General features: G+C 39.4%; 1 protein-coding gene across 1 annotated transcript in view; it reads right to left on the bottom strand.

Annotated features, from left to right (window-relative positions):
- Nucleotides 1–16,696, bottom strand: part of luzp2 (leucine zipper protein 2) — a 161,786-nt gene that overhangs the window by 54,411 nt on the left and 90,679 nt on the right. The window contains exons 2-3 of the mRNA XM_017707791.2: nucleotides 6,046–6,157; nucleotides 989–1,059 (exon numbers count right to left, since the gene is read on the bottom strand). Coding sequence (XP_017563280.1) covers nucleotides 989–1,059; nucleotides 6,046–6,157 — 183 coding nt within the window. The remainder of the gene's footprint in view (nucleotides 1–988; nucleotides 1,060–6,045; nucleotides 6,158–16,696) is intronic.

Consider the following 16,696-nt stretch of genomic DNA (forward strand, 5'->3'; position numbering starts at 1 on the left):
CACTCGCTGCTACTCTTAAAGATTTAATAAAAAAAAAAATCAATAAGGTGCCTGTACATTGTTAATCTTTTAAAGCAAAACTCCTAACTGCATAACTTGTAGATTTGTTTAATAAAAGCAACCACATCATTTACAGCAGTTAATATAAACATAATGTAAATAATAATTATTGTGAACAATGATTCTTAAGATTAATAACTGAATACAAAGAATCGCATTTAAGGGATTACGTTTTTATTCAAAGCTATACAAAAAGTAGAATAGTGTATAATAGTTCTGCACTGGACATTCCTTTCTCCACAACAGTAGTTCTAGTGGCTTAGAGTCAACTGATCATTGTTGTTACTTAGTAAACACAGGTCTGAAGATTAAGGCAAGATACTACAGGCAGAAATGGTTGTGAAATGATGACTTTGATCAGTTTTTTTTAGATTTTTCTACTAGTTTAATCTCTACAATCCCTTCTTTTAAACTGTAACCATAAAACCACCCAAACTTAACAGCAACATGTTATGTCAGCTGTTATTAATATTAGCAAAGGTTTTGCTCTGCCTACACTCGGCAAAACTACACCATGTCATATATCACTCAAAGGTCTATTTCTTGTAGAACCTAAATAACATATCAAATGTGTCTATTTCCTTTGAATTAAGGACAACATTCCCACAAATTGTACCTGTTTTCTGAGATCTGGGTAATCCAGCTGTGAGGTTGATTCTTAAACTCTTAAAGTCAGCTTTTCAGAACCAAGAATTTCAGTTTGTACAACACCTGGTAATGCTTTCTTTTACAGACTCTTAAGTTCTAGGTATTAAACAAATAAAGTGTGAGGTGCAGACTTCAAAGAGTCTATTTAAATTCTATATGTTATGATCCTACTGGTCTAGAACCTCTTGTTGCTTTCCTTTATGTCTTAAGCACTTAACTATCACAGTGCATTCACGCAACATGCCTATGTTGATATGAGATATGAGAGATGTCATACTACCTCTGTTTGTGGCTGAGCTCCAGAATCCTCTGCACGTCCTTTTTGGGCACAGTGTCATCATTCTTCAGTGACTGGAAAGAAAGAGGAAAGACCCTGTGAGAGATGCTTTATGACTATGAACATTTGTATGTTTGCTGTTCATTCTTGGTCTTGGCTGCCAAATGCAGATAGCACGTTCAGATGTGATGCTAAAGAATCTGATTCTCATTTCTAAAGCTGACTGACTACTAAACCACTGAGAAATGTCGCCTCCCGGGTAGGACAAAAGCATAAGTCACTCCCTCTTTGTCATCTATCAAAAAAACAGAGTGATTCATTGTCTCTCTTAGTCATCTGAAAGGAAATGATGAAAGCAGTGATAAATTCCACATTTAGACTTACTGAAGCTGAGTGATGAGCGCGGGCTAACAGACTGCAAAATAATCTTGCGTCTTACTAAATAATCTATTAATCTCATTGATAATCAAACCAATTTTGCTGAACCATCTGCTAGCATTTAATCCTTTCTGAACATGTACACATGAAAACTATGAGGAGAAAAAAAAATCCAATTGCAAGGCCAATATGAAGGCATACTTGGCTAATAAAGTGCTTCGGAATATGTTTTTGCTTCTGTTTGCATTTCTGTTAACACAAATAAAAACAATTTATAGGGGAGTTTTAATAGTCCATAACCTTTTTTGTATTTTACATTTTTGTATTTTATACTTTCTGAGGTCTGCAATGGACTAATGTCCTGTCCATGGTGTTTTCTGCCTTCCATCTAATGACCACTGGGATCTACTCCAGCACCCCCAGCGACACAGAAGGAAAAGTGTCTTAAATAATATGTGTGTGTGTTTATGTGTGTGTATGCGAGTGTGTGTTTGTTTGTGTGTATTTTCTGAGGTGCTCTTCTGACATGAACCAATAATGTCATTTAAAAATGACCATTTTCTAGCCTCTCTGATATTTGACTGATATATGTAAATAATCTCTGTTCTGAATGGCTGTTTTGTATTGTGCCTCATTCAGAAAGCAGGGCTGGATAACTCCTTATAACTTCAGTGTGAATGGGCTGAGGTAAACTGCTATAGGCTGAACAGGTGAATATACACTATATTGCCAATAGTATTCACTCACCCATCCAAATCATTGAATTCAGGTGTTCCAATCACTTCCATGGCCACAGGTGTATAAAACCAAGACCAAGCACCAAGGCATGCAGACTGCTTCTACAAACATTTGTGAAAGAATGGTTCGCTCTCATGAGCTCAGTGAATTCCAGTGTGGTACCATGATAGAATGCCAGAGTCAATCACTACAGACCTCCAAACTTCATGTAGCCTTCAGATTAGCTCAAGAACAGTGTAGAGAGCGCCATGGAATGAGTGTCCACGGCCGAGTAGCTACATCTAAGCATTATATCACCAAGCAATGGACGAGTCTGGGTTTGGCAGTTGCCAGGAAAATAGTACTTTTCTGACTGCATTGTGCCAAGTGTAAAGTTTGGTGGAGGGGGATTTTAGTGTGGGGTTGTTTTTCACTTAGTTCCAGTGAAGGGAACTCTTAATGCTTCAGCAGACCAAGTGATTTTAGGCAATTTCATGCTCCCAACTTTGTGGGAACAGTTTGGGGACGGTCCCTTCCTGTTCCAACACAACTGTGCACTAGTGCACCAGTGCACAAAGCAAGGTCCATAAAGACATGAATGCGCGAGTTTTGTGTGGAAGAACTTGACTGACCTGCACAGAGTCCTGACCTCAACCTGATAGAGCACTTTTGGGATGAATTAGAGCAGAGACTGTGAGCCAGGCGTTCTCGTCCAACATTAGTGTCTGACCTCACAAATGTGCTTCTGGAAGAACAGTCAAAAATTCCCATAAACACACTCCTAACCCTAACCCAACATCATATTAAACCCTACGGATTAAGAATGGGATGTTTCGTGTGAAGGCAGATGAGTGAGTACTTTTGGCAATATAGTGTTTGTAAGCATGTTGTTGTGACATCACAAAAACAATGAGTTAATAAAATAAAAATGCTGTTTTTGCTCTAATTTCCATAAATGGACTGTTTTGCAATGTTAAGAATTTTTACACAATTAATAAAAGTTCATTTTAAAAATCTGTGGTTCCACAATATAGGCCCTTTAAGAGATGCTTTCAATTTTTTTTAATGAGCCACTAATGTGAACGACATTCAATTAAAATACCTCATTATTTGTTTCATCATTTGGGTACATTAAAACTGCACTGATTCTGAAAGTTTGAAAACAGTTAAATGCCCTTCAAAAGCCAGTGATGGGAAGAAAAAACGAATGTACACGGCAGACAAATGCAGCACTGCCCCGTCGCCTTCGCCTTCCTTATCAATCAGTCTCAGCCTCAGTGAGTTGACCCTGCTGTGTGAGAGAAGTAATGGCAGCAGAGCTTTGTCACTAGAAGACCATCTGTGAGGTTGTTGAGCTGGATTGAGACTGGCATGCCAGTGTCCATGCAAGGCGAGCTGGCAGGAGTCCACCACCAGGAACCTTCGTAGCTCAACCTCACGCCCACCCCTGCCAAGATTACAGGCTTCATCAGGCAAAGTTTAATAATGATGAGCTCAACTCTGGGGAGATCTCGTTATAAAAATAAACAGGACGGACTGGAAAGCTGCTCCAAAAAGGTCACATATACATAATTGATCAGTATAAAAAGGTTACTGTTGATTGTGGTTTTACAGCAAATCCACTGCTAAGGGGATTCTCCAGCTCAGACTTTGGGGATATGGCAGTTTGGCAGAGGTCCCAGGAGAAAAGGCATCACACCCAGCCACAGAGCTAATGTCCAACACACAGTCACCAGAGACCCCGCTGCATAGGGAACAGGCCAAGCATCGTGTCATAACACAATGAGCAGACTTGATGAGATATTACTATGCAGCCTCACACAAACACGCCTGCAGAGCCCCTTTTAACACTCTTTCCAATGCCAATGTCAATATGGTTTAATGCACGCCAACAGATATACAGCAAAATGTTATTCAAAACAGTATTTTATTCAAGATACTTTTTTATATATTCTGAGCTATTATTTAGATTCAGAGTGATGTTTCACAGTAAATCGTGAATCAAAGTCAGAGAAAGGTCATTGAGTGAATAATGGGAATAAATGACAGGTCTGCTTTCACAGTGCCTCAACTGAAAAGCATTTGTGACCTGGACAAAAAGTGCTTCTATTTCAGTGATGCCATGAAAAGGTCACTGGCACTTTGCCTTCCCCACTACAATAAAACCAGGACAAAATGAGGCCTGGACATCTGCTGACATATAAAACATTCTAGACAGCCTATCCAATCATCATGTGGCTGTCATCAGTAATTATATTAGTAATCAAATGATTTAATGACTATTTTGATGATTAACTGTAGAATCCGAAACAATAAAAAATGGCTGAACTTGGATTATTTCTAACATAGACTTTATTTTTAATAAAAAAATCATAAACAAACAAAGCACTCAAAAAGGTTTCCATTCCAGCAGAATAAAGTCTACGAAGCGAAAGCTTAGGGATGCACAGTGACACTTTAATTACTGTAATCATTATATCTACCCGTTGCTTATGAGACTAAAATATTTGAGGGAGTTTCATGAAAATAACCCAGGTGTTATTACATGAGAATATGTGCATTTTACAAATTTTACTGCATTTGTAACTCTGCAAAATTGCACATGGTATGTCTCCACAATGTTACTTTACATGTGGATGTGGTCTCAATTTGTACATTTTTATCAGTGTTCATGTACTGGCATCAGCAAATATGCACATAAAAAATAATAATAAATAAACAAAAAAGAAAAAAGAGAATAAGGGTATTGGCCCATAATTCCCTTATCAGTTCATCAGGTCCATCCGGCTCTTTTTCTTATTGTAAAAGAGAACAATAGAAGAATTTAATCACAGTCGATTCACAGAGAATGCACAACTCCATTTCCAAAAAAGTTGGGACACTGTGCAAAATGTAAATAAAAAATGAATGCAATGATGTGCAAATCATTTGAACATTATATTTAATCTACAGTAGTAAAAAGACAACATAACAGATGTTGAAACTGAGAGATTTCATTGTTTTTGAAAAATATTTGCCCATTGTCAATTTAAGGCCAACAACACATTCCAACAAAAGGCTGGTAAAGTTGTGTAATGCTGGTGGTTGATTGGAAACAGGTCAGTTACATGACTGGGCATTAAAAGGCATCTCAGAGAGGCTGAGTCTTTCAGAAGTAAACATGAGGACGGGTTCACCACTCTGTGAAAGATTGCATGGACAAATAATATAATATAAAAATAATATAATGTTTCTCAACATAAAATAGCAAAGAAATTTTGCCTTTTCACCACCTACAGTACATAATAACATTAAAAGATTCAGAGAATGTGGAGAAATCTCTGTATGTAAGGGACAACGTGATCTTTGGGCCCTCAGATACTGTGTCACACCAAAATACAAGTGCTTGAAAGTGAGCGGTGTCAAGGGTGTGTTTAAGAAGGCAGATGTAGCATGGCTTCATTGCTAACTTGGCTAACTACTCTAGCTAATGTTAGCTAGATCCAAAAATAGTGGAAATATATTTTTTCTGACATATAACATGTTGGCACATTACGCAAAGAGGAGAAAAGACCTCATGTAAGATGACAAGTCCTCCTCAGCATCCAGCATACCAGCTGCAGTTTTAGCTCACATTTGAGGAGGCAGCCTCCAGTAACTCATCCAACACAAAAACTCCTGATCTTCCTCTGCTTTTCTGAATAATCTGCTTCCAGCTAAAAAAAAAGGGGAAACAGAAATGGGGGTGGCAGTTGTAAAAAGGCAGGTGACTTTTGGAATTTTTAATGTGTGAAAGGCATCTCCTAGCATCCCCACTGACACCAAGCCTTGACTGTGAGGGTCTACTTTGGTGTTATGACAGAACATGACGCGACTCTAGAGATGGTGAATTTTCCTGATAATCTTATCCAGTGAATCTACAAAAAGGCTGGACCCAGCTCTACCATCTCTGAGGACCTTCACCTGTACTATGAAAGAAGTCTTACCTGCAGGTTGCCCTTTATGCTGTCCAGCTCCTTTGATGTTTTCGAGAGTTGTCGCAAAATCCCTGTCCTCTCTGTGAACACCTCCTTCAGCTTCTTTTCCAGCACTTCATAGCTACAGGAAGAGAAAGGAAACAGAAAGATTACTTCTTTTAAGTCTGTGGTCTCCTTGGCAAATCAATTTGGTATGTCAGGTTATGGGTTTGCTGCCTGGAGATGCTGCAGCTACAGAGAGACAGAATGAGCCGTACTCTCGGTCAAGTTGTACTCTGGTAGAATATTTTGTCAGGGTTTGGTCATTCAGGGCTTGAGTGAAGTGCAGAGAGAAACACTCAATGCATTTTTAAAGTGTTATTTATTTATTTATTTATTTTTACAGCTGGTAACCACTAGGCCTGTGGCTTAACTGCTAATCTTAAGCAGCAGGAGCAATGCTAATGGAAAGATGCCATGGGGTTGGTGACATTTGTGTAATTGCTATTATATTGATGGCTATACACAATATAGACTGTAATGAGTTTCCAAAACTATGGCATGAAACTTTTTTATAATCAAAAAAGCAAAAGCAGACAAACAAACAACAAGCACACATATTCATACGCATATATGCTGTCAGAACATCAAGCCTCTATTCACTGTGAAAAAAGCTAAGGGAAGAAAAAACAGTCACCCAGAACTCCACGGAGTACAAAAACAATCGAGCATACCAGGCTTTCCCTTTGTCATCGTCCCAAATACAAATCATAAATAAGTTATGAAGGATTCCGTCAAATAGTCAACGATGGGCTCGTTTCCAATTCGTCCTCCTCTGCTTTTTCCACCCGAGCTTTGTGTCAGGGACTGCATCAGCCCCGACAGCTGTGGCATATACAGTAAATCAGTGATAGAAAGGCAACACCTGGGGGATAAATAAATCATACTGTATGCATCCGGCTCATAAACTTCACAGGGCATGGCAGCAGTGAAACTGATCAAGTAGGCACCCAGAAAGAAAGACAGACAAAGGGAAATCACACCCCATCTACTTAACGTATTCATTACCCATCGGCCCCATCTGGGTTAGAGCTATGAGAAGCCAGATAATATATAAACAGCTCTATCACCGGGTTAGCCCATGGAACCTGCTATGTTGTGCTGCATATGACATAAATTGGTCATTATTGTCGCTGGTATATAATTGTGTTGTGACCTCTTGTGACATGGCTGCTCTGGCTGCTTTGACATGCTCTCAGCCAGGGCAGGGGAGGATCACTGGAGAGTGTTCTAATGAGAAGCATGGTGTCAAACAAACAGGCTTATGATCGCGTTCTGCTGAGCGTGCTCCATTGTTGTGGTGGATGGCATAATTCTGATTAGAGTCGCATTGTTTGAAGGCCATTAGGGCATTGCTGTGCCTCAGTTATGAGGCCTCTCTGATGAACTGAGCTGACTTGACTGCAAGAGACAGGGTAAATGGTAGTGCCGCCTTCTCTGTAACAGTGATGGCAGAAGAAAAAAAAACAAATCCTCTCCACCATCCTCTTCTTGATACACACAGACCAAAGACCATTACGGATTATAGACCAAGTCAAAAGCTTGGTCACACTGGATGAAATGATTTTTATAAGTACATTTTAATCTAAATACTTAGGTTTAAAGCTACGCTACATAAGATTTGAGGATTTGGTGGCCTCTCTGGTAAAAGTATGTTATTGTACATAATGTGTGGAAAAAACATCTTATGATTTCTGTTGTGCTTTAGACCTCTTTTTTGAGCAAATGAATCAGATGACTGCAAGCATGATGAAAGAGTTTTAAAAGAGAACTCATTCAAAACTTGGAAGTGAATTACTTACTACTGTCATCATATTTTCATCAGTATAATGCCAATTTTGCATTTGTGACCTAAGCAACATACTGACCTCTGACTCCTAAGTGACTATTTCAGGCTTTACAGACACCAAAAATGTCACATTGTGCATCTTTGAACAACTGAAATGTATTTCTACAACAAACATAAAGAGCTGATGCATAGCCCTATAACAATGTGTTATCCACATATTGCAAACTGTATATAGAACATCTGCAATACATTTTTAACATATATTTATGTATGGAGATGTATAAATCCATTACAGGAATTCCATATTTCTTTCAACATGTCTGCATAGTTAAATGTATTCATGTGTAAACATTAGTTCAGAGTGATCTTATGTGATATTTTCTATTCTGTAGAAATTTACCAAGTCGGGATTGTTCACAGTAGAGGAGAGAGGAACTAGGCATCTGAAGCATTCAGTGCCTCTGAAAGTTTACAAGAAAGCTTTGCAATAAAAGGTTACAAACACAGGGGGATTCACTCCAAAGTGGCCCCAAATATTCTGTAATAACTCTCACTAGGACAAAGCAATTAGGACAGAGTAATATGAACAAAACAATGTGCATTGCGCTCCTTGGTATATAAAGCTTCGAACAAGATGGGATGCACCTGTGTCGGAGTGATGGGGTAGGTGCCATCGTTCAGGCAAGGAACATTCAGGAACATGGAGCGCCACCTAGAAATGTGTCTGGTAGAAAATGGAGACCACTTCCAGCATTGCATGTAATGCAATCGATTACAAATACGTCAAGGTATGTAGCGTATTTTTTGGTTCCGGTTGCTTCACCCTAATGGGAGTTACAACAGAATCTCACTGTTATTTCTGCTATAAATAAACATACATGGCTATACTGTTGTGGATAATAGTTTCCAGCAGCCAACAAGTACTCAGCATATGAAACTTCTTCAAGCATCCCAGGTGGCTCTTCATGAAACTCTTTTAGATGATGACAAGAATGTGTAAAGCTGCATCAATGCAAGAAGGGCCTACATTAAAGAATGCATAATTCCACGTAAAACACTATAAATAACAAAGAACTATGAGCAGGTGCATCAAACTTATTCTCTCTAAAAGGCAAGAAGTGCTGAGCTCTGGTCTTACATCAGAAACTGCTGAGTTTTATAAGTCCAGCACAGCAACAGAGTTACAGCTCAATACAGATGGACGCAGCTGAGGCAAAAGATCAGATCGAGTGTGACTGGGCTTTAGCCCAGACGGTAATGCCAATGACTTCTCATCTGGAGCACCATTACAGCCCTTTGGTCTTAGCTGACTGTGTAATGCTGCTTTAAAGGCTACAGCCGACACATTTCTACTGTTCTGTCTGATTAAATTTCCAATACAAAACCAAAAGCCAACACAAAAAACCTCCACTGTAAGGTTAAATTCTCAGAGCTCATCATAACATAATCCCTGTGTGTGTCTTCTTAATGTGGGCTATTCATGCAAATCACATAAGGTTCGGTTTGCTTTCTGTCTCTGGATTCATGACATGCAGGTTGCCTTTTATAATGTTCCTTGTATTCAGATCTAGAAAGGAGATGGTGAAAGAAATAAAGGACTAAGTTTAATGAGAAGGGAATCCTGTTATAAAAGATAAATGCATCCTGCTGCACAATGTGAACATCAAGCATCTGCCATCAGATCTCATAATATCTTCTAATTGTTTGGAACCATATGCCTTTACTGCTAAAAAAAAAAAAAAGAAAAAAAAGGCCCTGGTGATGTCAATCACGAGTTAACTCTAGGCAATAAAGAGAGAGCGAGTAGAAAGGTTGAGAAAGATGCAGTGCACTTGATGAAAACTCCAATATTTCTCTACTTCTGCAAATAAAATGTACGTGATAGAGGCAGAGTTGCTGGTTTCTGCTGGCGGCTCAGTTTGTGTCTCTCCCCGCTGCATGTTATGAGCAGAGCAGCATGTGGTCTTGTTTACATCAAGCCCTCGTATCCCAGCCTTCCTCACTACTGATAGATAGTCCAGCAGGGAGTTGGCAGCTCGCTAGCATCTAGCTATTCTTCTCATGGTCATTGTGACGAAGGTATGGCTTTCATAATGCTAATGAAAACAAATTGTGGTGAAACCTACACTTCTAAACCACAATCGATAACGCAGAGGACATTCATCCATACAAGCACCTCCCTTCCTCTTCAGTAAACACATAAAGATTTTGGCATGTAACCTTTGATTTTCCCCTTTGCAGCTGCACTTCACTATTCCCACCTCATAACACAGCTGTTCTCTTATGTACAGTCTCTAACATGCTTTACTTGGCACCTTGGCATAATTCTAAATATATAAGCAGTTCTAACACTCTGTACTCTTTCTCTTCACATTAAAACAGAATGGGAGTTTGTGCAGGATAATGATATTCTGTAAGCACAATGCCTGATCTGATTCAGTCATCACGCCTGCTTTCAAGAGGCCGAGTTGGCATGATAATTTACATGTGAAACGCCATCATTTGGAATGTGTAAATTGGGCTTGTTGGAAGGGGAGCATACATCATCTGGCCAAAAAAAAAAAAAGGATAAATAAATAAATAAGGCTTCAGTAATGATCTTTTTTATTCTCAGTGTTATGCTAATTTGTGCATTATTTCATGTTTGGGAAAATTCAGGTAGCTGATTTACTATGATCATGTACTCAAGGTAAGAAAACAAAAAAGAAAAGAAATTGATTTTCCTCCTGGTACAGATAGACAGCCTTCTTTCCAAAATGTTTATAGCAGTAGAGCCCATTACTGATTACATTATCTTCCAGTATAGGTTTTAAAACCCTACAAAAAATATAATATGATATGTCAAGACATTTTCACGATACATGGCATGTATAATAATATGTCGTTTTTCTGAGGATTGGTATGGAACAGAAAAAAGCCCAGGTTAAAATACTGTCACAAACAAAATACAAGGTTTTGTTATTCTTGTTGGTTTTGCTGCCGTTTTTCAAGTACTGACAATGTGCACAATATGCACATAAAAGCACATTTTGACATAGATTATCATAACTATAAAATATCTAACATCAACAATTCAATTTGAACCTGAACAAAGTTTCTCATTTTAATCACCAGCATCCAGTTAGAGCAACAGCGCCTGCATGACTCCTCTGTGATTGTGGCCTCCTGCTCTCATACTGCTATGTCTTATCTTGAGAGGACCTGGAACTGTCCACTTTGATGTTGTTTTTGTAAGTTTGCAGGGTATTCATAGTACTTATTCATAGTACTGTCCAGCATAGTCGTCTGAAAGTGTCCATTGCTAACATTACTGATACTGTAGGCATGATATTGTAGGCTTGTAAATGATATTTTGTAATCAGTGTGCTTTAGATGAAGAACAAATTCACAGCATGGTACTGGCTGGGATTAACTTTTTAAGGGAGCTGCTGATGGAAGCTGCCATTTAAATGTTGTATTTGAACAGCAGGGCTACAGGATCATAGTGATAGTGCTTGAGCAGCGGGGCTTCAGAGTGTTAATCAAAGGGTTAAACAAAGAAAACAATATCATTTAAAAAACAATCAAAAACATAATTAAAACAGCTTTTAAAAGTTGTGTAATGTGTTAAATTTGTTTTGTGGGATTTTTTCCAACTTTTCCCCTTCTTTTCTAATTTTCTTATACCCAATTTCACCTATTAGTTAGAACTCCCCCAGTCACATGATACCACTGGTGCTAGGAGGTTGAAGGCAAAACACAAGCTTCCTTCGAATCATGTAAAGTAAGCCACTGCATCTTTTCTAACTGCCGCTAACGCAATATTATTGGACAGTTGTACACACTTGGAGGAGAACACTAACCGCCAGTTCTGTTACATTAGCTAACAGATGTCTGTGCTGGCTAGCATCACGCTTACTGATGGGGGAGAGGTAGGGCCATTCTATCCACCTAGAGAGAGGCCAAGTGTGCTCTCTAGGACTGCTGGCCATAAACGGCTGTAGCATTATCAGGGATCGAATGGCTGCAGCACTCAGTGGCTCTTAATGTGTTAAAATTGACGCAACTAGAATAGCATAGCCTAACAGTTACCATCCATTACTTGTGTTCTTCTAACTGTATTCTTCTAACTAAGACATTAATAATGTATTTTGAAAACAAGAAACTGTTCTTATTTTACTGCATGTATTTGTATCTATTCTAATGTTTTATCATCTTTAAGCCATGTGCAACTGAGACGGCCTAAGGCTGTATACAATACAGTACCCTTGATATGCCTGATAAATTCTTAAAAATTCTTTCCAGTTTGATATGCTTGGCCTGAAAAGTACCTGAAGTGAGTTCAGTAATATAATACCTTTCATACCATAGACTTTCAGTAATATAATACCCATTTTTGTTAGCTACATTTTTCCCCATCTGGCTGGTCTTTCCACCACATGTAAGTTAAAAAAAGAAAAATCAAATATTGATAGCTATATTGATGTGCCCAGTTTGAGAAAGGTCACAAAACAAAAACATATGTTAGAGCTATTCAGACATTAGAAGGTGGTCTAGCTCAAGTACGCTCAGGTCATATCGGGTAAATTGAACTGGTTGAAGAACACAGTGTTGCCTTTGGGGAACAGCAGAGTGAGTTAATTCGGCTTAGTTACAACAGCAATAAATACCACTCTCTTTTTCTTTCAGAGACTTTTCAAGGTGCTGCAATGTGTGGTAATTTAAGTTCTATCCTAGCAGTAGGCTAATTATTGTTCACTTCTCTAGTGCAAAATTTCTATATTACTTTTAACATCAATTAATTTGAACCGAAACAGAACCCTCAACATTACCCTGTTGTTATTTACAAATCAGCAGTGATATAAATGCAAATATTTTCAGTGCCATAACGAAAGCAGTAAATGTGAAATTTAAGGCTGTGAATGTGCAGCAGCTGACAACCTGATCTTCCCTCTGCCATGCATGCGTTTTGGCCTGGTTTCAATGCAGACACGTGAAGCTATCCCTCCAGCTGAGGCCTTGTGTGATGAGATGATGGTTTATTAATACAGCCAGGAGTGGCTAGACTTGCCAGCACTAAAATATGAACACAGAAGCTCAGACTGAAAGGACTTGTTTTTTAGACTAATTTAATGCTTGAAATTCATTTTATTCCTCTCTGTGTGTCATCTAATAAACATAGCCAGTTCAGTGCAGGCTGCCTAGCTTTTGTGTTGTGATATATAGCTGATAAATTATGTTATTCTGCTTCAGAAAGCCACTTTGTGATTCATGTTTTATCACACTTTTCATATTATAATATCTTGCCTAAGGTTGCACTGGGAAAAATCGGGCTGAATTTAAGATTATAGGATTTTGTAGCTGGAGCTTGGACTGTTCTTTGTCTCATGATTCAACCTCATGATTGAATGTACTGCTCCTCAAATCATGTTTTTCTTCTTAGAAGATTTGTGTCAGTGTAAAAAATGGTTGTATGAAATACATTAAATAAATTAATCTGAAATTGGATTGTCTCTGACCAGGCTTATTATGCAAGGATGACATTACGCAGCTGGTAGATGTTAGACACCTTGTGCTCCTCCACCTTCCACTTGAGGATGCTCCACAGGCGCTCAATTGGGTTTAAGTCTGGAGATGTACTTGGCTAGTCCATCACCTTTGCCTTCAGCATGGCAGTTGTCATCTTGGAGGTGTGTTTGGGTTCATTATTATGTTGGAAAACTGTCATGCGGTGCAGTTTCCGAAGGGAGGGGATCATGCTCGGCCTCAGAATGTCACAGTACTTCATATGAGGCTTCTTTCTGGGAATAACGGCCAGGCAGACCGAGTTGATACATAGTGCGGCATATGATTTGAGCACTTACAGGTTGACCTCCCACTTCTTCAACCTCTGCAGCAATGCTGGCAGGACTCATGCATCTATTTTTTGAAGCCAACCTCTGGATATAAGGCTGATTACGTGGACTCAACTTCTTTGGTCAACCGTGGCAAGACCTGTTCTGAGTGTTGCCAGCTATTTAGACATTTAGACATCAATGGCTGTGTGTTGGGTTATTTTCAGAGAACAGTAAATCCATACTGCTATACAAGTACAAGCTGTATGCTGACTACTTTGTTCAATGTATATATATATATATATGTATATGTATATATACTATATTGCGAAAAGTATTCCCTCATCTGCCTTCACAAACATGAACTTCAGTGACATCCCATTCTTAATCCATAGGGTTTAATATGATGTTGGCCCACCCTTTGCAGCTATAACAGCTTCAACTCTTCTGGGAAGGCTTTCCACAAGGGTTACAAATGTGTTTATGGGAGTTTTTGACCATTCATCCAGAAGCGCATTTGTGAAGCCAGACATTAATGTTGGACGAGAAGGGCTGGCTCACAGTCTCTGTATTTCTTTGCTGCAATTCATCCCAAAGGTGCTCTATCAGGTTGAGGTACAGGCCAGTCATGTTCTTTCACACCAAACTCGCTTACTCATGTATTTATAGACCTTGCTTTGTGCACTGGTGTGCAGTCATGTTGGAACAGGAAAGGGCCATTCCCAAACTGTTCCCACAAAGTTGGGAGCAAGAAATTGTCCAAAATCACTTGGTCTGCTGAAGCATTAAGAGTTCCTTTCACTGGAATAAAGGGGCTGAGCCCAACTCCTGAAAAACAACTCCACACCATTATCCCCCTCCACCAAACTTTACACTTGGCACAATGCAGTCAGACAAGTACTGTTCTCCTGGCAACTGCCAAACTCAGACTCATCCATCGGATTGCCAGACGAGAAAGTTAGATTCGTCACTCCAGAGAAAACGTTTCCACTGCTCTAGAGTCCAGTGGTGGTGCTTTACACCACTGCATTCAATGCTTTGCACTGCACTTGGTGATGTAAGCCTTAGATGCCGCTGCTTGGCCACGGAAATCCATTCCATGAAGCTCTCTATACTCTTCTTGAGCTAATCTGAAGGCCACATAAAGTTTGGAGGTCTGTAGCGATTGACTCTGCAGAAAGTTGGCGACCTCTGTGCACTATACGCCTCGGCATCCACTGACTCTGCTCTGTCATTTTACGTGGCCTACCACTTTGTGGCTGAGTTGCTGTGATTCCCAATCTCTTCTACTTTATTATAATACTACTGACAGCTGACTGTGGAATATTTAGTAGAGAGGAAATTTCATAACTGGACTTGCTGCACAGGTGGCATCCCATCACGGTACCATGCTGGAATTCACTGAGCTCCTGAGAGCGACCCATTGTTTCTGTCACGGTTGGCTCCTCCCACTACTCCATGTGCTCCTTTGTTTTGGCCTTCCATGTGCGTTTGTTTTGGTTTTAGTCCTGCTGCCTGTTTGGTTACTCCGCCCCTGATTGTTTTCACCTGACCCTGGTTATCCCTGTGTATTTAAGCCCTGTGTTTGCCTCTTGTGGTTGCCGGTCTTTATTTGATGTCTCGGTCTCTGTTGGATGTTTGTTGTGTTGGTGTTTATTCTGGTTTATGTTATATCTGCCCCTCAATCTATCTGTGTTGGCTCTATGACCCTGGACTGTCTTGACCATGACCCTGGATTTGCCCTTAATAAATCTCGATTATCTCAGCGTATGCGTCCGCCTCCTCACTCCACATTAGTTTCATATATATATATATAGGGCCCTTAAACTCATCTGCATGCGCTACCAGAGGAGCATTGTGCTTGTCCACAATGGCCATAAAATTGCATTAAAGAAGTTTCTGTGTGCTACCATCTTCTCTATCACTGTATAAAACAGCAGTCATCAACCCTGGTCCTGCAGATCTGCTTTCTTGCAGAGTTTAGTATCATTCATCTAACATTCTCCCTCCCTCCTTTGCCTAACATTTATGCATATGATTCAGCCAATCAAAGACTTTTAAAGAAGTTCTGAAGTTGATTAGCTGGAGTAGGTATTGTAATTGAAATGCAGATCGTTGTTGGAACCAAACTCCGCAGGAAAGTAGCTCTCAAGACCAGGGCTTGTAGACCACTATTTTAAAAGATGGACAGAGCCTCCATTATTGTTGGATGCACTATAACACAAGTCTATGAATTTTTGGTTTTGTTTACATATCAAGTAAATGCAACAGCAACATTGAGAAACTGCAATGTTAAAGGAGAAAAGAAGACTATATAGCCACTTTTTGGCATAGGTCTCGTGCTTCACACTCAGAAATCTCATTTCTGAAAATCCGACTCTAACAATGCATTGAAGGTTGTTTAGGGACCCAAAAATGGTTCTTTTTATGGCTTCCCTTTATTCTTATGGATCTAAGGGCAGTATATGCATCAGAAAAAAGTGGCTTTAGAATAGTCATCACAAAATCTTCCATCCAAACCCATGGAAAGTGGAGTAGGTTACACTGTTCAGCCTCCTTACTGTGTAGCTAGTGCTATGTGTCTGTATTAATGGGATAGAGTTATTACTAAAGCTTCTTCTGTCCCTGCATTTTGTAAATATTAACCACAGCAAATTCTAAATAATCTGCTTAGGAATATCACAGTGAGCCTTAAACATGGGAAGTGGGAGTAAATACAGGCTTTAAATACTCTAATCCTTTAAAACTGCACCCTATTGCTGAGAAGCAGCGAGATTAGAAACACAGGGCCAGCTAGCAGTGTTTACAGATCACAAGCATTTGCACCAAGGTAATCAATCAGTGGGAAAAATAGGTTGACTGACGTTTAGAAATTACCAACCACAGTGGAAAGCCAAGTGCAGTACAGCGTGCGAAGTACTCTACACACGCTAATGTCTTCAAACAAATCACTGCTCAATATGCTGGAATGATCAGAGATAAGAGATCGGCTAACTGACACGCCTGAACACACCTTCTC

Source organism: Pygocentrus nattereri, chromosome 7 (assembly GCF_015220715.1).
Source record: "Pygocentrus nattereri isolate fPygNat1 chromosome 7, fPygNat1.pri, whole genome shotgun sequence".
Lineage (NCBI taxonomy): Eukaryota > Metazoa > Chordata > Actinopteri > Characiformes > Serrasalmidae > Pygocentrus > Pygocentrus nattereri.